Source organism: Tauraco erythrolophus, chromosome 5 (genome assembly GCF_009769465.1).
Source record: "Tauraco erythrolophus isolate bTauEry1 chromosome 5, bTauEry1.pri, whole genome shotgun sequence".
Taxonomy (NCBI): Eukaryota; Metazoa; Chordata; class Aves; order Musophagiformes; family Musophagidae; genus Tauraco; species Tauraco erythrolophus.
The window spans coordinates 22,221,993-22,248,637 of NC_141469.1; the positions used below are offsets into that span (position 1 = coordinate 22,221,993).

The following is a 26,645-nucleotide window of genomic DNA, read 5'->3' on the forward strand; positions in this document are numbered from 1 at the left end:
GCACAAACCATCCCAGAGAGACTGGGAGCCAAATTCTCCAGGCATGCTGTGACCTGGGGATCGGTGTATGGTTGGGGTGCTCCACAGCCACAGGGCATCCTCACTGTTCTGTAAAAGACCATCCATGAGGCAGCAGTGGTGCAGCACGACAGCGTTTGCACAAGGAGACAGGACAGCTCATCTCTCCCCAACTCTGTCACCTCTGTTTGGTGTTTACCATCCCAAAGGTCTCAAGGCTCCGTCTTGTATCGACAGAGTCCCTCAATTCTCCTGGTTTTTGAACACAGAAGGTGCAGACAAATGCCTGCAGCTGCTGGGTGGCTCAGCGCTCTTCAGCTGAACACACACACTGGAGCACAAGCTCCTGTTTGCTGCCACTTGCTGCAAATTGACCTTTTTCCCTAATGACCCTCAAATTTAAGCTCTTGACAAGCGAGAGAGCTGCCCATGACCCAAGGTCCAGCCAGGTGTGTTCACAGGATCCACAAATGGGTTTCATCTGTGATGGAACGAGACAAAACACGGCAAATTTTCCTTTCCAGCTGGAAGAGGAAGGCAGCAAGGTCCAACCTAAACCACCATGATCTCAGAGCAGCTGCAGACAGCCCACGTCGCCGCCCTACCTCTGCTTGCTCCTGCGATTGCTCCTTCTTGCTGGCACTTGCTTTACTGTTTTGGTCCAGATTAAGATCCCTCGTTCGTGATTCTGCTTAAACAGCACTTGGTGCTGACTAAGAGCAACCAAGGCCTGATCCAGCCAGCTCTGCCGGGCTCTAGCACTAAATGGCTACAGAGAATTAATCAGCTTCAGGCTCCTAACGAGGGCTCGCTGCTAATGACCTTCACAGCTGCCAGAGGGCTGAGTGGTTGAAGTTCCTTCCCCAGGGAACGCCTGATGCCAGAGTAGCTCCTCACCCATGCAGACACAATGGGCAGTGCCCCAAATTGCACTGATCCGCACCTGCACAGGAGCAGGAACAGCTTCAGTGTCTCCTCAAACTCACTTGAGATGACCATGTCTTTCTTTCCAAGTCATGATAGGGCTCGCAGGGTGCTGGGCCTGCCGAGAAAGAGCAGTTCTCAGCCACGCCAGCGAGCTGCTGCCTGCGTGGTCCAGGCCACCAGGAACTGGGATGGTGCTTTCAGCAAGCCCTCGATTACCCCATGATGATTGTGACCTACACATCAACATGAATCTTGTCTTGGAGGGAAGAAAACCAGAAACAATGTAGCTTCTGGCTCTGGTGCAGGAGGACCCAAATCTTTCCCCGGCCAGGCAGCGGTCCCATACCTTCCTCCCCCAGAACATGCATCCCAAGTCAAGCTAAAGATAAAAAGACAGAACTTAAATCCACCTTTTTTTGTTGGATTCCGGTTTTCCTCCTCCAAATCCCCCCGCTGAAGTTTCCTTTCCACCGGCTGTCCCCATTCCTGCTGGGACCCATGGGGCCTTGCTCAGGGGCTGCACAAACCGCTCTCAGCCACAAACTCTGGCAGCAGAGCCCGGGTCTTTCCCCTGGGTTCTCAAAGCATCGATCGCACCATCACCCTTCAACCTCTTTCCTCGGGGTGAGCATCCCCCGTTCTGGTTACCAGCACGGCGCTGGCAGCAGCCCATGAATAATCCACCCCACAAAAAGCCGCGTTTCCCCTTTCTGATGAAGGGTGCTGGAAGTGCTCAGCGAAACAAGGAGCTGAGGATGGTGTACTCCTCTAGAGGGAAACCTCCGCTTGCAGCAGGCTGACTGAAGATCTTTGCTGCATCGAAACGCTGACTCACCCTCCTCCCATACCCCAGCACACAGCTCCGCCAGCCAAAACAAATAGCGGGTACCTTTCTGCCCTCGTTTATTTGTTTGGCAGCACTTCACAGACGCATTTTAGCCTCTCAGCAGAAAAAAGAAGAAAAAAGAAAAGAAAATATTGCTGAGCAACCCCCTGATGGAAAGTCTATTTGAATAAACAGCTTGTTCAATGCAGGGAGATTTTTCTTTTTTTTTCCCCCTACAGATCGCAGCCTGAATTTCAGGCTGAAGGCAGCCACCCCAGCTCCGCAGTCAGAGAGCCCCGTCCCCAGCCATCTGCAAGAGGGTGGGTAACTCTGCACCCTGAAGATAAAGAAAACAGCACATGCGCTGAAAAAGCAGAGGTTTGGGGAAGGCAGGACTCAAATCTAGCCGTAACGTGCCAAGGTTAAGAGCTGCGCTGAAGCTCAAGTGGAAAATCCCTCCTAGGAGGGCTGGATCTCAGGGGAGTGCGGTGACCATACCACTCACAAGCTGCTTTTTGCACCGGTTCCCCATAGCTGAGCATGCAGCCAGGGCTTACTGCAAGTGAGCCAGGGAGGGCGGAAAACCAGCAGGACTGGGGTGCCGGAGGCCCCGGCAGCGGCTTCAAAGCCTGGCAGGGATCAGGAATTTCCTCCCACCGGCGTGGGCGAAGCTGGCACAGCAGGATTTGTGCAGAAAGGGGTTGGGAAGAGATGGGTATGGGAGCTCGGGACATTTTTGTACAGGGCGGGAACCCAAGTGGGAAGGAGTCAGAGAATATATGCAAATACTGTTTTTAAATAGGAATTTCAGAGGTGAGAGCAGGGGGTGCAATAATCACTTTGCTTTCCCCTTGGTCCTCACCTGCCCATCATCTCAGTTAAAACAGACAAGTCTTGCTTTACAGAGATTTGCTCCAAAACCACAGGAATAAAATAAAATAAAATAGCAGAGACAGGATCTGAGCAGTAGGAGCCCAGGTAGATGCAAAGTGCTAACTCAAATACCCACTCTGAGGGGTGGGAGCGGGGCTGTGCTCTACCTGGACAGCTACAAAGCAGATCTGTCTCATCAGGGCTGAGCTGGTGCCACCTTAGGATCCAGTTCACCATCCTGCTTCACGTCTGTCCCTGGGAAATGTGTGCTCAGCAGGCAAAAGGAAAACAGAGGCATTTTAGGAGCCATTTTTCACCCTTGCAGGCTCCCTGCACCTCTGGTATCAAAGAGAAAACGTTCAGCCCCATCCCTGATATTTTTTACCCAGTGACTGATCCAACACAGCCATGCAGCTTTGCAGCTCACATGGATACAGGACCTGTGCCAGAGATGTGATCCTGATGGCTCCTGCGATGGACTCATCTGCAGCATCACCATGATCCACGACGCCCTGGTTCTCACAGCACCATGCTCCTCTTCATCAAAATCTGCAGTCTCCCACATTCTGCTCTGACAGCCCCCATCAACGGTGCTTTGGAGGGAGCTGTCACACACATTGGTGTTCGATCCCACCGACAAGCTCACCTGGTCCACCTGTGCCACTCCCCACTGCCAGCCTGTCCGAAGAATGTGCTCCAATCGCTCAAAATCTTCTTCCCATTTCCAGCATTCAGGAAATGTACTTTTTAGGAGTACATGATGAAGAGTGAGGAATTCAAGTTGATATTTGGCCTCACTGCTGGATATGAGGGTACAGAATATGGAAAGAGCAGTGACAACCAAGGTGGGGAGTGATTTTAGATTTTCCTCCCATGAAAGCAGCAACAGAGGGAAGGGGCTTTAACCTGCAAACGGCACTAATGCAATTATTTTTCACAAGAGAGAGCGCAATTTCTCTTTTTTCCTATTGCCAGGCATGAGATGCAGCCTCATTTTATCATCCCAATTCATGCTGCAGGAAGCAGGACCTGTGGAGCTCTGATAACATTGTAGGAAAGGCTGAAAATAGTTAAACCAATTGTTTTAGCCCCAGGCCTTGCCTCAAATAAACCTGCTGAGCTTCTTCCTTACATACAACCCTTGACCACACAACCTTAAAAACAACAAACCCCAAACAGGCTTTTATTCAGGTCTCCAAAGAGCAAACACTATCTTCCCATTGCTTCCATTCCGGCCAGTATCAAAGCTGGGTGGCTGCCATGGATTAGCAAAGCCAAGACCGAAAGGCACAGCCTTTGGGACCAGCTTCCTCATGAAGAGTCAGTGAACAAACAGGTGTAAATACAGGCTGAAGGCAGAAATGTCCAGCCCTCTCCCCAGGTAAGAGTCTGAGCAGGTGTGCAGCTCGCAGGGCAGCGCCAGCTCGCACGCGCTTTGCTGATGGCTCAGCAGAAACCACCCGTAACAGAACAGAAAAGCTTTTTATAAAGCTGAAGTTAAAACCAGCCGAAAGTCAGCGGCTTCCTTATTTTAGAAAGGGTGTGGTTTCGCAAGAGCAAGTGGTTAAAGACAAGCCGTGCCAAACTTGTCTTAGCTGCAGGCTAATTTAAACCTTAACTGTAAAGCATCTTTCTAATTACAGACCTTTTAACTAATTACAGGTTGAGTTTTTCGGTCTTGCAAAGGTGTTTGCTTTGGATGCTCTATGTCCGGGTTCAGCTTCAGGTGAAACTTGACCTATCCATGGTGAGCAAAAAGTTGAGAAGATGCTGCTTGCTCAGCTGATAGGAGGCACAAAGCTGAAGTTTCCAGAATCAGGAAAGCAGGAGAAGAAAAGTCAAAGACTTAAAACTGCTTGATTCAGAGGCTGGTTCTCTCTACAAAGCAAACGTTAGTCCATCTTCAGATCTACAGGTTACACTGGTAGCTGAACAGCTCCTCCAGATGCAGACAGACATCCATAAAACACCCATAGATAAGCACTGCTAACTTTTCAATCGCACGCTTGAGAGACCATACGCATTTAATTATCACAAGAGATGGCACCAGACCGTATGTTCAATCTGACACCATCGAGACCTAATAAGCTCTTCAACAGCTTTGACTTCAATCAGTGGCATGGTCCACGAGGTCATTCAGTGGAAGGAGAATAAAATCAGAAAAGTTAGAGTTCTGTATACCTAGAGTAAGTAATGAGTAATGACATTGTAATTAAAGGTTGGAAAAAATGAAGAACCAGGAAAGCCAGACTAGAGACAGTTCATCTCCCTGTGATGATGGAAAGGCCATTTTTGCATCAAATGAGACTCAGCTATCTCCCAACACCCAGCCTGTGCCATACCCTAGGACAAATGCTTCTTGTAAGGTTCCCCAAAGGTGCTCATCTACTCCAGACCCCGAAGCCCCAGGCATTGGGCTCCCCCCTCCCAGCCAGGCAGCTCTCACACTTCACCATTCTCCATTAGAGATTTCTCCTAATGTCTACCTTAAATCTCCCTTGCTACAGTTCGAGCTCATTACTTCCCATTTCCAAATTGCAAACTGCAATTAAAGCCCATTCAGATGCTTAGAAACACCCAAAAGAGGCCCCTGCGAATTTGTACCCTCCAGCCCCTGCTGCTTCAAAGCTATTCCCATTTTTGGGAGAGAAAATCCAAGCTGGAGGAGCTGCTGTTGCATGGCTCATCCAAGTTTCTCCTTACAAGACAGCCATCTGCGGACGGGGTCCTCGGCATGCCACAAAAAAAACGACTCTAAGCAAAGCTTAGCTTCAGCTTACCTTGAAATTAAACTGTGAGCACTGAAGCAGGTGAAAAACAACCACAGAGTGAAAACCCTCTGGGAAAGGAATAAGGCTGGGAATGGGTCCAGCAGCTGTCATTTAAAAAAAAAAAAAGGCAGAGGGTTGTTAGAAACCAGCAGTTTTTAAGGGCACCTCTGCACTCTCGGCGATTATCCGCTGGGTTGGATGCTTACAGGCGCTCGGAAGCCCGATTACGGCCAGACCGGACATCCCTGCCTTGAGGACAGCAGTGTCCGTCAGAGGAGCGGGGCAGAAACGGCTCACGCGTCGGGCTGTAACGCACCGCCCAGCTCTGCCTCTGCCTCCTTCCTAGAACTGCAAAGCAGGAGCAAACCCCCAGGTTTCTCACCCACTTATCGAGGAAAAGGCTCCAGAGGGAGATGCAGAGGGCATCTCCCATCCCATCGCACGCGTACATCGTAGGCTCACAGTACTTCGCTGGCCAGCACAGGCAGCGTGTGGAGTCACTGCCTGAACACAGTAGGATTTTTTATGGTTTTATTTCTCATACGGTATCTTTTCTATTTTAGGACTTAAATCAAACAGCAGGTTTATCATTGCAAAATGAAAAAAAAGAAAAAAAAAAAAAAAGAAAAAAAAAGAACAACCTGGAGTCCCCAACACAAGAAGGACATGGAGCTGTTGGAGTGGGTCCAGAGGAGACCACGAAGATGATCCGAGGGCTGGAGCACCTCTGCTATGGAGACAGGCTGAGAGAGGTGGGGCAGTTCAGCCTGGAGAAGAGAAGGCTCCAGGGTGATCTTATTGCAGCCTTCCAGTACTTAAAGGAGGCCTACAGGAAACTGGAGAGGGACTTTTGACAAGGGCATGTAGTGATAGGACAAGGGGCAATGGCTTTAAACTGAAAGAGGGGAGATTTAGATTGGATCTAAGGAAGAAATTTTTCACTCAGAGGGTGGCGAGGCACTGGCACAGGTTGCCCAGAGAAGTTGTAGATGCCCCATCCCTGGAAGTGTTCAAGGCCAGATTGGATGAGGCTTTGGGCAACCTGGTGTAGTGGAGGGTGCCCCTGCCCATGGCAGGGGGGTTGGAACTAGATGATCTTTGGGGTCCCTTGCAACCCAAACCATTCGATGATTCTATGATTAACCTTGAGTGGTAATATTCTGTCCTTCCTCAATCACAGCATTCAGAGCCCAGAGACCTTTAGTCTCATCCAGAAACAAACCTTGCACTGGGATGTGACACCAAATAACTACCAGGGTTTCAGGTCTCCTGGAAATGAAAGACCTGTACACAGGAATGCAGCCACGGCAGTCCCAGGACCTCGTGTTCCTCTCCCCTGCTGCCAGAGTGGCTTGAGGACAGAGAGCCCACATCCTGCCTGGTCCTTCCCTTCTCCATCGCCTCTCCTGTGCAAGCCAGCCTTCCCTCCCCAAGGAAAGAGCTCCGGGCCCTCCGAGATGGGGCATTCGTGACTCGGGGGAGCAGCTCCCGCCTGCCTCACTGTCCCCAGCTCTGCCCGTGCAGCTGGGAGCGCTGGCAGTGGACAAGACCCAGCCTCACCAGCCCTTGCAGGTCCTCTCCCATCTTCACACCAACAGCACACGCTCCTCTCGACGGACCGTGTGTGCCACACAGCACAAGGACACACGGCCTTCAGTCCTTGGGAAGGGGCGTGGCAGCCTGTTCTTGCCTCCCGTTGGCCTTAAAGACCACTATGAGCAGGATATCTTCTTGTGGGGTGAGAAGAGGAGGACTTTTGGGGCTTCCCCTGCTCTGAAGCCACGCTGAGCGATGTGCTTAGCCCCTCGCTTACATCTGAGCAGCACTTTAAAAACAGTTTAACTCGTGTGGGAATCTGGTTAGGTTGAATAAACCATGAGTGCTCTCCTCATTAAAGGAGGCTTAGACTAAATTAAAATCCTTCTGCTTAATAAATGAGGTTAAAGTCAGCCCAGATTAGAAAATCCCTATAATAAATCAACCCTCTAGATTCAACCAGCTCTCGACTGCTAGTTATTTTCTCTAGCTGCTTTTAACTCCATTTTCTCCCTCTCGCTGAGCAATGCTAACACCGCACAGGGCTCTTGGTCGACATCTGGACCCCCAGTTCAGCTCCCGGGGGCTCCGGGGACGGACGCGGGTGACGCACCATCATGATAAAGCCCGCACAGGAACAGCACGAACGCCATGTTTTGTGTGCCGCAAATACAGTGCTGAGGATTTGGAAGGATGAATCATCACACAAAGCGAGAACAATTAGAGATTCATAATCGGAAGAAGGGAAGGCTGGGGTGAGATGGGAAAAGGAAAGAGCAGGGCTGGGATTAGTTACTTTAGAAATATTAACAATTATCTCAAGTTACCAAAGTACTGCACCCCCAGACAGGACCAGCGATGTAGAGAGGGTGGGAAGTTAATAAAAAGAATGCGATTACATGTCACTACATCCCACATCCTACACTGACTGCCAGGGAAGCTTTTTTAGCTAACTGAAGGATAATGATCCTTTACTTTGAGGCCATAGAAACACTTGGCATGACCACATTGAGCCTCATCTCCACAGAGGCAAACACCTCCCTCTACAAGAAGGGGATCCCTGCCTTCCCCAAATAGGAAACATGGCCTGAGAAGGCAAATGGAGTTGGTTTGTGGCAGAAGCCAGGGGAGGATTCAGGAAAAATCACCCTCCCTTTGAGACATTTAAGACCAAGGAAGCATTTTCCTTGCTATCATCTTGTCTGAGCAATGGGGACAGGTCCTCCACTGATGCTGGAGAGCATTTAACAGCGCAGCCATTGAAGACGGGAGGCTGGGGCAGCTAGTTAATGGCCTAGACGTCAACACACCCGTTTCACTGACCTGGGTTTCTGAGAGGACTCTTTGGGCTCCTTTGAACCGAACCAGCCGCTGGTCTTGTTCCTCTCGTCTCTCCCTGCTGTCGCATGGACGGACGAGCCGGGGGAGGGTCCCACTTTCTCCCCCTGGCCTTTGCTCCCCACGTCACTCTTGTTGCCCCCGTGGTGGAAGAGGCCACCCTTCGCTTTCTTGTCTTCCTTCTTTGTTTCCTCAGGTTGTTTGTCCTTCATCATCTCTGCGGAGAAGACCATGGGTGTCGCAGCTTGAGTGGGCTTGTTCTCTAAGCGACTGTTTTCTTCCATCTTGGCTCTGCCCAGATGGTTACTGAGAGTGACGGCTTTCGTGGAGACTTTGAGCTCTTCTTGCAAGGCTAAGCTGGGAGGAGACGGGATGAACCTGGGCTCGTCTCTCTGCTGTGTCTTCTCAAAGTTGCTGACCCCCCAAGGCACCTCATGGGAGTCAGGATGGAGTGGGGTGAAGCCGAAGGTCTCCTCCTGCCGCCTGGGGACACTGGGCACAGGCAGCGGCGCAGAGCTCTGTGGGACAGACACGGGGCTCTTTGGTGCAGGCTCGTCGCTGTAAACGTGGCTCCCGTTGATGCAGAGGGAAGACTGGGACACAGGATCGTTCTTTGGCTTCAGGCTTTGGATTGGTTTCGGCTCCAGGACCGGGCTGACTTTGGAGACATCGTCGCTGAGTGCTCTCTTGTGGGTCAGCTTTGGAGACGGCAAGTAATCTTTCACTGGGGGGAAATAAAACACAAAACAGAGGTAAGGCCACCTGAGTAACAGGCACAGGTATGACAAGTATCGTTATCTTCTACTTGCAAACATTAAGGAGATCTGTGAAACCATACCGGCTTTTTCCCTCGCAGGCTCTACCGGATTATAATTAAATCACTAGAAATGCAAAGCACGGGTCGCAAGTATGTGGCTCTACAAGCTACACGATATCCTCCCCAAGCACATCACCTCCCACTGCAGGATCCAGAGAGGAGTCTCTGTAAGATGACAAACTCCTTGTCTGAGAGGATCTGAGATCAATAATAAATGCAAGAAACTACCCAGAAGCTACTTAAAGGGCTTATGCTTCCATGTGATTTAAGAGTTTGCATTGAACAGAAGATGATGAGCCTCTGAGCTCCGCTCCGGCGGGCCAGGCTGCTGCTTTGTGTGATGTAAGGCAGGAGGATCCAGTGCCTGCTTCTCCCTCCCACTGCCTGACCCTGTGGCTATTGCTAACGCTCAGCAGATTTTTGAGACTACGAGGAGAGCCCGGTGAGAAGGCCTGCCCGGACTTTAGGTGACACACAGACACTCTCCCCTCCTTGCCAGAGATGCTGTCTCCTTCACCACGACGTGAGGATGACGAGGCCAGACCAGTGTCTCTGCTCGCTCTCCAGCCACGCACGGGAATGTCACCCAGCAGAAACCGAGAGGGATCACGCGAGTGGCTTCAGCAGCACGGTGAGAAGCAGCACGTACCCAGGGACTCCCACTCAGTATGGGAATTTGCTGTCTCCAGCCAATTAAACCATTTAATTATATATTTTGTTTTCAAGGGACAGCGAGAATTAAGTCACTACAAGGGCCTTTTTTGTTTGCAAATCGCCGCTCTCCGAGCGCCAAGAGCTCAGATTGCTTTAATCACCGGGAACCGGTCACTGTTTCAGCTTCACCTCCAAGCCGGAGGCGGCTCATGAGACAGCCGGGCAGCAGCGACGCGCTCTGCTTCGCCCAGCCCTCTCCCAGGGGTTACTGCTCCGAGGCAGTGTCAGCCACCTGCTTTTAGGGGGCAGAGAAGAAACGGTCCTAAAGCACCCTCGTAGCCCTGGTGCGCCGCAGGGAGCACGTGCGGCACCAACGTTAAGTCAGGCTGTTCGTATACAGGCTCTGCATGAAAAGCAAAATCTTAAGACGTCTCCCCCCGTCCTGGCAGGCACGTAGAAGGTTTCAAAGGGTTTGTGCAGGACGGTGCTTCTTAGGTAAGCAATTAGTTAACAGATTTTCAGGAAAGCCTCAACAGCTCCTTACAAAGAAAAGACGGGGGGGGGGGGGGAAGGCGGGGGGGGGGCGGTGAGGATTAAAACCGTTATCCTCTTACCAGAGCGTTCGGTGGACAGACTGCTGTGTCTGCTCGGGGATTTGGTTACCTCGGGAACGTTGGTGGCCAAGCCCAGGCTGGCAGAAGAGATGGTGCTGTCGGATCCCAGGGAGGTGTTGGATTGCGTGAGGGACGACTTGCGCAGCTTGTTCTTCAGGAAGAAGCCCTTGACTTTGGACTTCTTGCCCCCAATGTCATAGTCATCCTCCATGTCGAGGGCGCCCATGCTGCTGGGAATGATGGCAGAGGCCGACTCCAAGTCATATTTCTTCTTGCCCTTCACCTTGTCCTTCAGCTTGCCAAAGGGCGATCGTGGCTTGTCCTTCATGGACAAGTCGAACATGCTGGCTGTGAGGTTGTTGCGTGTGAACTGGATGCTCACCAGGATCTCACCACGCTCCTTCTCCTTCTTCCCAGCCTTGGAGTGTAGCTTGTGCCACCTGAAGCCAGAGAGGAAAGAAAAGGAAAGGCCCCTCTGTCATTTCCAAGAGCCACAAGCCAGGATGCTGCTGGGTGGGAGTTAGCACAAGCGCCCCAGAAGACACCTAAGACCTGAGTCAGAGACACACAAACACCAGGTATGGAGGTGTCACACGGAACCAGACCTCTCCCTGAACCACAGCAGCTCTGTAAGAGCCCTGTCTCCATCCCTCTCCTAAAGCACTTCCACTAAATAACCTGGCAAACACCATCTCACTCACCCGAGGTGTCAGGGGGAAAGTTACTGGTGGCCAAATTTTCGTACGGTCAGTTGATGCGTTGCCGTGAACCCGTGTTAAAGACAGCACTTTGTGCTTGTGTTTTAAATATTCAAGAGCCAGTGACTCAGAACAAAACCCTTCAAGTCGGAGACAGTACCGTAATGGCAAAGGCACTCAACAACATCCATTAAAATAACTTTATGCCAGACCCTCTGTGCCTCACCCTAAACAAAGAGGCTGAAGTTTGCCTAGAAGTGTCCTTGCATCAAGCATTTAGAGGACGCTGCATCCTGGAGCCCTTCACAGGCAGGAGGAGCTGCCGTGTTGCACCTATCCTACCCAACCCTACCCAACTCAACTCATCCCTACCCAGGTTGCTGGATTTTTGGGACATATCTGCATTCCCACAGCTGGCCGATGGCAGTCTCCAGCCTACGATACAGCTTTGGGATCTGTAATGACTTGATGCGATTGGTGATGGTAGAGGACGCAGCAAATCTATATGTCCATCACCTTTCCCTCCTCCAAATCCCTCAATTCTGTTGAAATGTCTGTAAAATTTGAGGCAGCCAGAAGCCTGAGCTGAGGAGGGACAAGGACTCTATTTTAACAGGACTCGCTCTGGTTGCCAAAGCCCAGCACGGTGCTGCAGGGGCTGGTGAGACCTCCCAAAGGAGAAATTGGCCATAGCCACCAGCGCAAAAGCTTCAGTCGACTCTGCTGCAGGTTACTGGGGAATGCTCCCCGCTGCCCTGCCCCAGACAAAACTCATAACACAAACTTTGCTCCATAGCTTTGCACACAGAGATGGAAGGAACATGGGAAGAGCCTCCAAAATATTCACTGCAGAAGGGAATATAAACCTCCCAACGCTCATTTAGGGCCCAATCCTTCCGCAGGGAATAACCTGTGCACTGGCAGGGCACAGAGCAACCGCTGGTATGCGTTGGGAGAAGGGACTTGTCTCCAGCCAGCTGGAATGAACGAGTGAGAGGACACCAAAACAAGAGATGCCTGGATACACCTTCTAGTTCTCCAGTTCACACCAGTACCACGTTCAGATGTGGCAGCACGAAACACGGGCCACGAGGGAACCATTTCTTCCCCAAAACTTCCGCCAACCCAGCAGTCCTTCGCTCCCTTCTCCTCCCTTGAGATGCCCCGTCTTTCTGTACCAGTTCCAGGTGCTGCCTCCCGGGGTGGCTGCAGCAGGACAAGCAGGTCTCCAGCACAGCCGCTGCCCCGGCAGCTCCGATCCCTCCCGGATCAAAGTATTAAAATTCCCCTTAACAAGGTGCAAGGAAATCTGTAGGTTCAGGACCTACAGACCCTATTTCTCTGTGACATGCTTTGCAAGCGAAGCAGGCAGCAACAGGAGGTGACGGAAATTTCTAGACCTGGGTTAAAAATTTCCCAATGATTTTCCAGAAAATAAAAATCCCGGCGGTGTTTTACATCCACTTGAAAAGTGAAGTCACTGAAAAGAAAAAAAATAAGGGAAGGAAAATGTGAAGGGACAGAGACGGGTGTGACCGTGCTGAAATCAGCAGGGCAAGGAGAAAACTTGAATCGTGTTCTCCAGAAGTTTCTGAATTACTGCTGGGGAAGTTAACTGCATCTTGGATGAAAAGAGGAGCTGGGAAGCCTGGGGAGCCTACATTGGACCTTGGGAAGGGGGCATAAAACCCCCAACTCCCTGCTGGGATGCCCGGATAAACAACAGGAGTGTACAGCTGGATGCACCCAGGTCCTTCGCCATCCAGTTCTGCTGCTGCCAAAATGCAGGAGGGACAGCGCTGGGACTTTGCTGGGCACAGACGCAGCATTAAATCCCCAGTGAACCCATTCCTATTCCTACCACTTGCTTATCCCACTCCCATACCATGCCCACTGCAAAACTCTCAGTACCCAGACTTCCGAGCTTGAAAATATCCACGCATGCAAAAAAAAAAAAAAACATGGAAAAACATTAACCCCTTACAGCGAGTCATCGGCTGCAAAGAGACACCCGAAGAGGCTGATCCGCTGCCAGGAAGCAGTTAGGGGAGCAGGACTAGGTGAGTCAGGCAGACTCTTCCCGTAGGAACGCTGAGGAAAAGGCTGCTTGGAACAGGCTGCGGCCACAGCACATCAAATATTACGTTGCTCAGTTTGATGCAAGACCTGGAAGAAGTTCAACAGGGAAGGGCTGCAGCAGGCTGCCAGCTGGGAGAGGAGAGATTTGGGGGCTGAATCGTTTAGCAGGGGGAAAAAAAAAAAAAAAATCTTGCAAGCAGTTTTTATCTCTTACGTCATCCTATGGAAAAAGAAAAACAGAGAAAAAATCTGGGTGGATTAACATAAGGAAAGGCATGAGCTTCTGAGGACGATGAGATGTAACAGCCCCTAAGAGCTCAGCGCTGGCTCGGCTCACACGGATACGCTCTCAGCATCTCCCATCCCATAATGTTGCGGTGATTAAAATTAATTTGGGTGCTCGGCGGCAACACCTTTGAAAGAACAAGCTTTAAAACTTGATTTGCTTCAAAAAACATCCGTTCAAGGAAAAACCTCTGCTTATGCTGGCGCTGGATTAAGGAGCTATTTTTGGTTCCCAAGACCTAATCAGCAGTCTGCAAGCAGCTGGGACTACACCTCAAACAGGGAACCGCGCTATTTTTAGGTTGAGCTTGAAGTTTATGGCACAAGATGAGCATTTGGGAGGATTAAGTCGTTCCATGTTGGGTTTTTTCTGTTGTTTTTTTTCATGAATCAGTTCCAGTGGAAACAGGAGGTGCAAACACTGCCTCAGCCAGGCTGCGGCAGGAGAGCAGATCAGGGCAGGTTTCAAGTCCCAGTCCTGCTAAACACAAACTCCTGCAGCATCCTTTCGCTATTAACCCCATCCCACACCCCTCGGTCTCCCATCTGTCCTTCACGAGATGCCCTTGAGGGGCAAGCCCTAGGTGGGGGGTTCCAAATTAGGGCCACCCGAGCCAAAGCCTCAGAGAGGGACATGAGAGAGGTCTCTTTTAGGGGACTAGATGATATGCCCAGGTCAAAAATAACAGCTTCTGCACGTACAAACCCTTTTCCAGGTCTGAAATAGCAGCCTTGGGCTTCGCAGCTCAGGCTCAGACCAATCACTCTGAATTTAACTGGGTTATATTAATCAGACTGTGGAAGAGGCGCTGGCACCAAGGAGCACAATGCCGAGCACATCCAGCAACAGGGACCCAGGACTGCGAGGACCAGCTTCTCGGAGGTGTTTTGGAGACATCTCTTGAGGAAAGTGCCACCAGCTTGGGCCCAGCTCCTTGCTGCACAGGACAGCCAGGAAAAGCCAACCATCTCTGGCCACCTACTCCTGGGGTGCTGTTCTCAGCAAGGTTTGGAGGGGCCTGACATGGATTTTGCTTGTTAAAAAATGCTGAATTAAAGAAGCTGTCTTGTCCCAGTGCTGGAGCTGGTGGGGACAGGATTGCTCCTAGCTAAGGAGACATGCTCGGTTCCGGAGTCTGTGCTCTTTCCCTTGCTTCCTGCAAATGGAAACAGGTCTCCCCCTGAACACGGAGCAGAAGATGAAACCTGCAGCTTCCCAGTCTGCTGGTCCCATATCAACACCCTTCTGCTCAGTGGAAAACTGCTCCTTTCCACCCGTTAGCTACTGCCCACCTCCACTGCAAGGCGATGCTTCTGCTGAGACACCACGGCCCTGGCCCTGTGCAGAGATGGGCTTGCTCAGAGACATCTCCAACGCTGCACGTCCAGGCAACACAGCTCGAGCCAGCCTGAGGACACAAGCTGCATGTTCAGGCAACCACCTTTCGCTAAAAACCCCGATATTCTTCCATCTTACATCCCACAGGTCCAGCATCTCTGTGCATTGCCTACTTGTAGCACTGCACCCTGCTGGGTGTGCATCTCCCAAAGGCAAAGGGCTTCTCCCAGCCTCACCCTGGGATCCGCCCTCCACGGATGCCGTGGCAGGGAAGGGGTAGCATGCAGGCACCCAGACCCTGGGGATCTCTGTGGGGGGAAGGAAACAGCAAGCGGCCCCAGCACACAGGGACAGGAGAGGAAACCTCAAACAGAAAACTCCCCGCAGATGCCCTGGAAAGGGGAAGCAGCTGGAGGCCTCTGTGAGGTCTCGGGCAGCTCCTCGGAAGCGAGACGTGCTCTGAGGGTTTGCAAGCTCACATCCCACTGCAGTGACACTGCTCGGGAGCGTCGGTGTCCGGCGGAGGGCTCGGCAGCCCCCCGCACGGCTGCGCACGCTCATTTAGGTCACCGTGTTTAATCAGCGCATCCGAACTGCCTCCAGAGAGGTCCAGTAAAACCCTTTCCGTGCAGAGACTCCTCTCTCCTCCCACTCGCCTCTGCTGAGAGACAAGGAGAACGGCGAGCCACGACGCACGGCTGCCAAAAGGCAGGTTGAGGAAAGGCGGAAAGCGCCCGGCATCTATTTTTACATTTGCTGTTGCCAGGATCAATTGGAGAAGCAAAGGAGGCACGGAGAGCAGAACACAAAGCGCTGCTGTATCTCCAGGCTCCCAAAAAAACATGTCCCTTCCCTCATCCTTCAGCAGCATCCCATCCCGGAAAGTCAGCTAGTGCTGAGCAAAAGGAAAACACATCCTAGCATGGAAACAAGAGTGTAAGAGCCATTTGCTAAGGAGGGAAAGCAACCCCACGGAGGACGGAGACAGGATGGTTTTGCTCTGGGTCAGCACCCGGTTCGCACTGTCCCCTCTCCGCTGCTCTTTGTCCTCCTTTGGGCTGTGGGGGCCATTGACGGGGGGCACGGGGAGGTACCCCCATGTTGGGAATCCGAGCTACAGGGGGAAAACGCTTGGGCAGCGTTTGCTGCCTGTCAGTGAGAAAACTCGTTGGGTTTATGAGACATCTGGTCTGCGTGGGCTGCCCCAGCACCTCCCAGGACGGGAAGACAAGCTGCTGGGATGACCAGGAGGACACAGAGCCAACCCCTCTGAGACAGGCAACGCTGGCCAGGATCCAAGGCTTTCCATCACCTTGTCCCTTCCACATCTCCTTCCTGATCAAGCAACTCCTTCAGCACAAAACCAAGCACAAAGCCAAAGCCTCCATCCTGTCAGCAGCTTTGTGAGTAGGCATCCCAAAGCCCTGGGGTGATCCAAGCTCATGTCATCGATTCGGGATTACTACAGTCACATGCAACATCACGCAGAGGAGAAAGCCCAGCAACACTGGGATGAGATCAGACAAGCAGGGCAGCACGTGACACAGCTCTCAGAGATGCCATGTCCACCATCAGGGCACCATCCTGCCCTACTTTCAGGGACCACATGGGTCCTTCCAAAAAGGATGTGGGTCCTTCCAAGGAGGACCACTTTTGCTCTCCCATCGGTCTGGTTGGGGCTCTCAAGAGATCCCAATCCACCCTCCAGCTCAGCTGGACCTACCTTGCCCCAACGGACCTGTCCAACACACCCTGGGTACCTTCAGCAATGGTTCTCCATTTTCGCTTTTGGACTGGTCCCAGTGTTTTACAGCAGTGTGTTCAAGAACTTGCAGTGTTCATGGATGCACATGGGGAAGGATGAACAGCTGGAGTGCTTCTGGAGCGTTTCTAGAGCGCTTCAGCCATCAGGTGCTTCCCAAAAGTCTCCCAAAACCACTCAGCGTTGTCAGGGTGGTCGAGGTTCACCTCGAACTGAGCAGAAACGCTCCTGGCCTGCACATCTCAGTCTCACGAGCTGCAGCACGGAGCAAGAGACAGCCCAATGCGGAGCCAATGCCTCTTCCCTGACCACACCAGTCTGTCATTTACTGCTGATTCATCCCTGCAACAAGGTCAGCCTGGCTCACAAGAAGAGCCCCAAGTATTTAATTAAAGACTACTTGGGCCCCTGCAGTGACAGAGCAGGACAGAGCAATCCAGGTAAAACACAAACGTTGGCAGAAGGGGCACCGCTCCTCCTGGCACCGACCCCCCTCGATGGGCACAGCACAGGCAGCGAAGAGGCATTTTGGTGAGACAAGAGCTGAAGCAGCCCTGCGGAAACACGCACATCGCATCGCGCCAGGAGGAAGCTCACCTACCCAAGAAGGGAAGCGTAGGATGGAAAACAACCCAACCCTGGGGAGTTCTGTGCTTTTTGTCTGGCTTCATGTTTTTGACACAGCTTCCCCCGCCGGCACTGGGAAGCTTTTCTGCAGCGTAGGTTCGTTTTCGTGTTGGTTTTGGATGGCCTATTTTGTAAGGTGATTCCTGTAAGCTGCTAAAAGCACAGATGGAAAATAAACACAGGCTGATTCCCCCGCAGATGGGGAAGAAAGGCCTCGGGTGACTGAGGTGGGAAGAAGTTCATCTCTCCAAACGTTCCTCTGAGAAGTGCTCAAAAACAAACTTGAACAAGCCAGACCCCCACAGCTCGTTAGATAACTCCGCTCACCGCTAATGAAGCAACTCAGCCCCGCTCCTCTAATGGGTTCCAGCTTTGACACGACCAACTCAGCTGCTCAAGAGAGTGCTGGCTAGATGGGACGTCGGAAACAAAGAGCAGGCGCCACGTGCGGTGAGGGGTGCAAGAGGATGGAGCTACGGAGTCGGCGCTGGTGCTCCAAGTGATGTATTACTGCAGCCAATGTGGGAGCATGGGAAAACCAGGAACCCACATGAGAAAATCCCACCACCGACTCACACTCGTGCCGGGACAGAGAAGCTGTCCATGCTCTGCCGTGTCCGTGCCCTGCTGAAGGGCTCATCCCACGACTCACAGGCCAGGAACAGAGATATTGTCACTCCAGTGGGTCTCAATGGCAGGGAACAGCCTGCAAACCTGCAAGGCATGATGAAAACCAGGAAAAAATCCAGCCCTGCTTGTGTCCACAGCTCACTGGCAAGCCTGGTGCAACACCACCCCAGCCACCCCACTGCCCCCAAGTCTGCCCCTACAGCCCCTGTGCTGGCCGGCAGAGGCAAACAGGGTGGTGTGACGGCACGGAGGGGCACAGTTTCAGGAGCAGGCTAGACACCAGGGATGGAGAAGAGCTATCAATCACCAAGACAGTGCTGGCATGACAGCAAGGGCGGGTAACTTCATCACAAATCAGTTCAGGCTAAGAAGATCAGAGGCTTTCCCCTCTCTAGCGCAGGATGGGCAGGTAGGAAGAGGAAGGGAGGGAAGATTTAAGAAGCTGTAAAACAGAGCATGAAACATTTATGAATGAAGAGGAGATAGTAATAGCAGGAGACAGAATGCGATCTCTTCAGCTATATTTATCTGTTTACGCTCCAGAGCATCCAAGGTTTGCGTTCTCCAAGTCGTGGACAAGCCAATAAACCACATTTGTGGTCACCGAATGACCTGGACCACCAAGTCAGCACTGTCTGGGCACAGCAGGACAGACAGGGGAAGACATCCCTGTGCGAGGACGGGAGAGGAGGCAGTGCTGGCAATCTGCTGACCCGCTGCACAAGAAGCCAAGGGCACAAAGAAAAGTTAAAAACCCGAGCCCCGAGCTGACTTTGCAGGATTGCAAAGCACGACTGACATCGAGGAGCTGCTCCACAGGTTCCCCTGGTGCACCTGCTTCTGCAGAGCTACCTAATGCACACTCTACGTGCACAGGATGGGCAGGAGAAACAAGTTTTTGCTGTAAATCCTTTTCCACTTCCAGCTGGGAAGAGCATCACAGCAGGGCTTGCACAGAGAACCTAGTACCTGGAGGCAACGCGAGGCTTGGGAACGCTGTGCCTGTTGTCCAAAGGGGAAGCCAGCCCCAAGGGCTCCATGCAGCTGAAAATACCGGCTACGCCCGCTTTGGCAGCAGGTCACGCACCGATTGTTCATTCATTGCATCAACAGATGCTGCAACCCGCTCCTGGGCATGAGCCACGCATGTGAAAAAGGGAGAAAAAGGGAAAAAGGAACAAATCTTAAGCCCAGCAGCAGGTTGCTCTGATTACACACGGTGTTATCCTCAGTGGACTCGCTGGAGAAGAGACCCATGTGCTGGAAACGCAGAGCTGGGGAGGCTGGGGGATGCTGCTCCAGGGACAGGGTCCTGAATTCCCAGTCTGGGCTGGGAAGGCCGTCCTGCTGGAAACCCAAACCACGCATCCCCAGCCAAGCTTCCGACAAAGAAAGCGAATTCCCATGGCAGTTACTTGCACACCTTTGCCGAGCGCAGGCTCCAACAAGCTGCGGGGAGGGAAAAGAGGCGGCAGCAAAGTTTAAAAAACAATTTTCACTCGACAGACCGCATGCAGAAAAGATGCAAGGTCTTTTCTGGACTCAAGTTGTGAAAAAAACCCTGTGCAGAGGCAGCAGCCCATGCTGGCACGCCTGCAACGGAGCAGCCTCCAGAGCAAGAGGATTTCAACAGGTGAGACAACACCAGAGCACCTGGAGCCCACCCATCATTTTCCCATTGTGCAGGCACCTTCGTAAGCACATTTCCAAGGTGGCTACAGCAGACGGGCAGAATAACCCAGTCTAGACTCTGCCCTGGCAGCAGCCACGGCACGGACACGCTCTCCACCCCAACGGATGCTCTCGCTCTGGTGACAGTGACAAAGAAAGGGGGATGTCTCCAGCAGACCCCCAAGCTGTGACACATTGCTCCAAGGGACTATGCTGCCGGGGTGCAGCTGAGGGTGCCCGCAGATGCTTTCCTCTTGAAGGCTGAGAGGAGCTAAGGGCAGAGCCCACCCTGCCTTTCTGGTCATCCGAGAGGAAGGACTGGTATAAGATGTTTTGGTAGAATATGTAGGGAAGGGAGGGAGTCACGTTGGAAAGCCGAACCGAGGTGGCGAGGCTCCTGAAGCATGGCATGAGCACTAGCTGAACTTGACACATGCAATAGCACTGGCTCCACCCGTGTCTGGAGCTTTGCACCAACAGGTTCAAGGTGTTTTCTGAGCTGGCTGCGGGTTTTTCTGCAGCTGCTAAGGGAAAAAGACAGCTGGAGGCAGTTAGGGCTCTGAAGATCAGAGAGAAACCGAGAAAGAAGCCTGAATCTGCAGCTTTTTGGTTTTTAAGTTGATGGGGGGTGACGAGCCAGCGCTCTCGGCCACCGTCCAAACCCAATGTGCCAGACTTGCAAAGCTGGGATCAAACTGCTCAAATACCTTTTGGAAAAACCAACAAAAGCGGAGCCTTCCTGGAGCAGGACAGAGAGAGGGCCTTAAACCCCTTAAAGCGGTGTTGGCAACCGGGTGAAAATGGAGTTAACTGGGCAGGTAGAAGCAAAATTAAGCCCTGCCACCATTTCACAAGCAGCATCACTGCAGTGCCTTGGCACTCGCCCCTGGGCTCCCAGCTAGGGGCAAATGCTAGCCCAAGCTGGCCGCCAAGGGCTCTATCCCAACACCTGACCGTCTCCTGCCCAGCCTTGCCTCTGGCACCACAGAGAGCATCTCGACCCGATTTTTGGCAGCACTAACCCTCTCCTCCCCCTCCTCAGTGGCGTTTCGACACAACAGGGTGTTTCCTGGCTCGGCTGAGCTGCAACAACCTCTCAGAGCTGCCTTTCCAGCCCCAAAACAAGGATTTCATCACAGGCCAAGGTGTCTGAGGACCTCGCTGCTACTCTCGGCCACCCCAAAGACCTTCAGCAGCCTTGCTGGGCACCTCCAAGCAGAGGCCTCAGGGAAGAGGGCTGTTTGCCCTTCTATTAAAACTTTCCATCCCACAACTATCACGAAGCAGCTATTTCCTCCCCGCCCTGCTGCAAGGTCTCTTTCTCTCCCAGGCTTAAGGACAGACGTGCGGAGGACACGGCTGCAGAGATTTGGCTTTTGCCTGATAGGGAGCAGAACGCGAACTCCGACCTCGGGTGCGAAAATCTCCCATAAGAGATGCAGCCAGGAGCCCCAGCCACGGTGGGCACGGCAACGAGCACAAACCACTGCATCTGATAGAGATGCCACAGCCAAGAGCCCGCAGGCCACAGTGCGTGCTCTGCTGCTAACGATCTCCACTGCTTTTAATTTAACGAGGGAGGGCGATGGCCACAAGCATGCCATGGGCTGACAGGGGGGTTGGCAGAAGAGATGAGAGTGGGTCCATGCCTGGGGGAAACACGAGGACAGTGGCACGGAAAGCACATTACCCATCTACTCTCGCCACATTAAGGAGGGGACGTGATGGGTACAACCAGCAAAGGGGAAGGGAAGAGTGCCTGGCATGGGGCTTAGCTCGAGAAGGACCAACAGATAGCGTGGGAGCCCCGGCAGGGATTCAGCCACCATCCCTTGGCCCTGAGGGTGCTTCTCGCCCCTCCGAGGTCCCAACGCTGCTCTGCTGCTGAGCAGACGGGCAGCACACATCACTGGGCAATGGTGTGATCTTCCAGAGGGCTTCTCAGTGCACCCTGGGGCCAAAGAGAATTCAGAGCAACGTCCCCTCTTGAGCCACCTCTGTTTCAGCCCCTTCCTTCCCCTCAGCCATGCTGCTTCTCCCTCCCCGTGCTAAGCCACGTAGCTACAGGCAGTCATGGGGCTGACGAGCTCCTTCTCCGACCAGCTCTGCCAGTTGTCTTGGTCTGACTACATGACACCTTCCCTCCGAGCCCAAGGAAACCCCTATCCCTTCTCCACTGAGCCTTGCCCTAGCACTGAGCAAGGGGAGAGGAGAAGCCTCGGTGGCCTCCAGGACTTCATCTACAAAAGCTTAGCACCCAGAGGAAAGGTTTTGTACTCCGAGTAGCTTCCTCGCCGATGGAGAGCGGGAAGCAAAGTGTCTTGTTCCTGCTGCCAGGGTGGAGATGCTGCGGCTGCCCGGGCAATCCCTGCAGCAACCGGCCCCAGCCCCTCCACAGCTGGGGAGGGACAGGAACAAGTAAAGGGAACTGTGGCAGGGAGAGCTTTGGGGAATTTAGAGCTGGGCTAATTTTGCACAGGTAACAACTCCACAAGACAACTTCCCTGTCTCCCTACCCACAGGATCCTAGCACTGCGAAGCCCTGAATTTTGCTCTCCGAAGACTGAGCTCCAGCAGCCCGGTGTTGGCACAGCAAGCAGAGCTTCGCCTTGGAAGGCTCACAGCTTTAACCTTTCCCCTTCGCCATGGGGCTGCGAGGTCTTAGGGAAAGAAAGCAAATGAAAATGGTATTTCAAAGGGGGAGAGAGGAGGTAACAACAATTAGGGTTTTTCTTTGCACAGCCTAGGAAACTCTGGGTGCCCACCATCCCTCCCTGTCATTGGCCTTGCAGTCCACGGAGCAAAATCAAGGTCTTTTTGGGCCCCCACGCAGCCAAGTCCAAGGTCCAACCCCGCAGGCGTTACTGTCTACCTGCTGCCCTCCCCAACGCCATAACCTTGCCACGCCACCCACCCACCAGACCACATTGGCCAAGGGGAAAACACAGCCTGACGGGTGTCGGATCGAAGGCCTCATCTCGCTGCAGCTGGAGGCACTTCCACCCTCTCCAGATGCTCTGTTGATGGGGGTGGATGGAGAGGTACGCTCCCCGGCTCGCTGCCACGCTGCAGGGAAGGCAGGATGAGCCCCCGCAGGGGACTACAACGGCATTTCCTGGATGTCAGGAAGCAGAAGCAATAGCTGCCTTGTAAGCACAGAGAAAAAACCCTCTTCTGCTGGGCTGAGCCTGTGTTTTGGAAGGACTGACCACCCCACCAACCAACCACATCTCCCTGAAAACCTGTGCCAAGCTGGCAGCGCTCGAGGACCCACCGGCAGAGCGTTATGGCCAGACGCAGTGATGGTCACCACGCCATTACGCAAACACTTTATTGCATGGTCTTACCCTGCTGACAGCGCTGGGCTTTGGGCTCCCAAAAAATGAGGCAGGAGAGAGAGCCGCAGGGACCAAGTCACAGGAGGGAGAGGTGAGGAGCAGGAGCATCCTGCCCGGGCAGGGCCACGGCGCAGGAGTTTTTTGATGTGGAAAGGAACCGTGTCCAGGGATGCGCATCGGGCTCAGCACGGAAGTAAAAGGCACGGGTGAAAAATAAAAGCACGGCACGGCTCAAGTGGAAAGGGAGAAACGATGCTCAGCAGTTACTGCGCTTGCCAACCCCAAGCCTTGGAGCTGGCTGAGTGTGGGACAAGCCTTGGGATGCCCAAAGAGGCCACAAGAGCTCTCAGACTGCTCTTGTGCAAATCCAAGAGTTGATTTTCTCCCGGGCAAAACACTGAAACGACTGAGACGTTCAGCTGAACGAGGCAGCTCGTAAACACCCCTGGACGCCGGCTGACGGCTCGTTCCTGGAGGAGAGTCCAAGTTTGACAAAACATTTTCCATCGAGCTGAAAATAAGGATAAAAATCATCGCCAGTAAAGTTTCCGTGCAACAAAAATCAGCAGGAAAACGAGAGCAAGGTCAACATGCTGACAACCAAGGCTTTTTTTTTTTTTTTTTTTTTAAGCAGGATCCCATTCCAACTGGCAGCAGTTTTATGCCCAGGAGTGAGGACTGCAGATGGGGTCCTAAAAACCAGTGTATGGCAGAGACTCAACTCACACATCCCTCGCTCGGGGGCCAACTGTTATCTGCGCTGCACAGGCCTGGGCGCGCTCCGCAGTGCAGTCCCGGAGGCGGGGGCAGCCTGTGTTTGCTTTGCTCGTTTTTAATCTGGGACTAAAATTTCCTCCTAAACAAAGTTGTTTGCAGCAGGGCCGAACCAGACACCTGAAGTTGTTGGAAGCTTACAAGGCTTGCGGAGCCAGACTGCTGGGGCTCCCCCCAACCCTTCTCCACAAGCTCCAGCGCTCAGGACTCCCCTCCTAAAAAAAGTGCAGCGCCTTCCACATTGCAGACCTGCCACCCACCCTCGAGACACCTTCCAGCTCAGGGGTTTGAGCAAACAGAGATGCTCAGGGCGCAGGGTAAGAGCTCTCCGTCATGTTTTCCGTGCTCGCTTCCATCATCGGGGGCCACGGGCAAAGATAAAGAGCCTTAAAAGCTCTTGCGATCCTGAATGGTGCGAGGGGAAGTTAATTTTCCTTATGCAAGCGAAGCTACAGGAAGGGAGGGAAACGGACAGCAAAAATCCTGAGGATCTCCTGCCTCGCAGCCCAGATTCCCTCCTTGGGCTGCAGTAACGGTGCCACCGGAGCGACGGGCAGCCGTGACAGGCAGCACAGGGTCCAGCCATGTTGGACGTTGCACCCGTGGGATTAACAGCCCCTGACGCCGAGACCTTTGAGACAAGACCACAGGCTCAGCCTCCTGAAATCCCTGCGGGACTGTCGCAGGGCTCCCTGCTTTGCAGGGCTTCGTAAACCTCTGCCAACAAGAGCGTGGCTTTCCTCGAGACACGGCTCCCGGCGCAGGGCTCGCTACCCAAACCGCAAAGAGGATGGAAAGTTGTCTCACATCTTCCCGTGCCAAAACAACACGTCTCTCTCGGCGCACCCGAAAGGCTGCAGGTCGGCTCGCAGGCTCTGAAGTCTGCGCACGACGCTGGTTTGAATTAGGCCCGAAGAATTCCGATCCAGCTTCTCCGACACCGCCCATTCTCCAGGCAGCGCTAATAAAAGCAAAATAAAGGCTGGGGGGGAAACACTCAGACACTAACTCCATAGTTAGTCACTTTTCCTCCATGCTCATACTCCCATTTTAGGGCAAGCAGGAGTCCCCATGGGCTGCGGATGCAAACGAGCTGCATTTCTCCCCAGGAAAAGTTTTTCCAACCCCTTTTCACGCTAATCCCGCTCTCTGGGAGCGAGGCTGTGCCGTCTGCCAAGCCTCGGCGCTCCCTCAGCCGCCTCCCCGGCCGTGCCCTGAGCAGGAGGGTGAAGGAGGCTCCTCTCCAAGCCTGCAGCTTCAGGCAGCGAGCCAGCCGAATTCCTCGGGTCCTGGGAGCCAGCGAGCAGCGGGGATGCTCCTGGAGGCACACAGCAGCCCAGCCAGGTCTGCATAGAGCAAAGCTCAAAAAACTTCTTCCCTAAAGGAATTCCATCCACATTCCTGCACTTCTCTGCCTGGCAAAGGCTAGAAAACATAATTATTGGTTTAAACCCTTCTGGGGGAAGGAGGAAGAACAGCAAATCCCACATACGCAGCAGTTTATGCCGGAGGTGACGCAGGGCTGGGGTTCGCTTCCCTGAACTGGGGGACCCTCCTGCAGCAGCACCACGACAAACCAGGTCACACCGGTGGCCCCACCGAGCGGTGGGGGCTGCAAAGCCATCACAGCCATCAGAAGGACAAATCACCGTGGGCACCTGTGCCACAGCTTGCCAAGGGGGACCCTCCCGGCATGCAGAGGAACATCACAGCACTCTGTCCCGTGGGACCCCCTTCCCAGGGGGAGGAAGGATCCCGTGATGCCTTGTCTCGCACGACTCCCTTCCTAAGGAGACAGAGGGATCCTGAGACACCCCATCCTCCACAACACCCTTCCTGGAGCACACATGTCATCCTATCCCCTGTGATGCCCTTCCTGGAGCATCCACAGTCCCTGCGATACCCTGTACCCGGCAATGCCCTTCCTGGGTCATGCACAGACCCTGTGCCACTCCGTCTTCTGTGACACCCTTCCCAGGACACCCATGGACCCTGCAGTGCCCCATCCCCAAGACACCCTTCTTGGTGCATGCACAGCCCCTCTGATGGTGGATGACCCCCTGCAAAGCCCTTCCTGGGGCATGCCTGGACCCGTGACACCCTCCTCCCCGTGACACTCTCCCTAGGGTGTCAACAGACCCTGTGATGTCCTACCTTCCACAACGCCCTTCCCGGGGCATGCACAGACCCTACCACACCCTACCTCCTGCAGTGCCCTTCCTGGGGCATGCGCGGTCCCCACGATTCCCTGTCCCCAGCGACACCCTTCTTGAGGCATGCAGGGACCCTATGATGCCCTACATCCTGCAAAGCCCTTTCACTGAGCACACATGGACCTCCCCACACCCCGTCTCCTGTAGTGCCCTCCCTGGGGCACATGTGGACCCCATGGCACCCCACCCACTGCAATGTCCTCCCTGGGGCACACGTGGACCCCATGGCACTCCATCCACTGCGATGCCCTCCCTGGGGCACACGTGGACCCCACGGCACTCCACCCACTGCGATGTCCTCCCTGGGGCACACGTGGACCCCATGGCACTCCATCCACTGCGATGCCCTCCCTGGGGCACACGTGGACCCCATGGCACCCCACCCACTGCGATGCGTGACACCCATCCCAGAGGCCTCCCCTGCTCTGCCCCTGCGGGTGTCGGTCAGTGCCCGGCGGGACCCACTCACCGCTCGTCGGGCGCGCGGCCCTGCTGCAGGGCGGGCTCCAGGGGCACCAGGGCCTGGCCCAGGAAGCGGTCCATGCCCACGAGGGCCCGGTGCATGACGGTGAGCACCAGGCCACCGCGGGCCAGGCCCGGCAGAGAGCCCAGCTCGGGGGGCAGCTCGAAGGCGCACTCCTCCCGCCATTCGGGGTTGCCGGTGCTCTTCTCGGCCACCGAGGTGCTGTACTTCTCGCGGCCCAGCTGGATGATGGTGTAGGCGTCGCTGGTGCCCGGTTTGCCGCTGCCCTTGCACCGCAGCCCGCGGGCCCGCACCACCGTCACCTGGACGTGGGTGGGCAGCCAGGCCGGAGACCCCTCGGAGGGAAGCGCGCCCGCTCGCAACAGCGCCAT

At 53.8% G+C, this 26,645-nt stretch overlaps 1 protein-coding gene across 2 annotated transcripts in view; it reads right to left on the reverse strand.

The window, feature by feature from the left end:
- RAB11FIP5 (RAB11 family interacting protein 5) overlaps window positions 1-26,645 on the reverse strand; it is a 42,884-nt gene extending 16,239 nt beyond the window's left edge. For both annotated transcript variants that reach the window (XM_086612460.1, XM_086612459.1), the window contains exons 1-3: window positions 26,260-26,645; window positions 10,375-10,814; window positions 8,275-9,013 (exon numbers count right to left, since the gene is read on the reverse strand). In XM_086612460.1, the coding sequence (XP_086468586.1) occupies window positions 8,275-9,013; window positions 10,375-10,814; window positions 26,260-26,645 (1,565 nt within the window). The remainder of the gene's footprint in view (window positions 1-8,274; window positions 9,014-10,374; window positions 10,815-26,259) is intronic.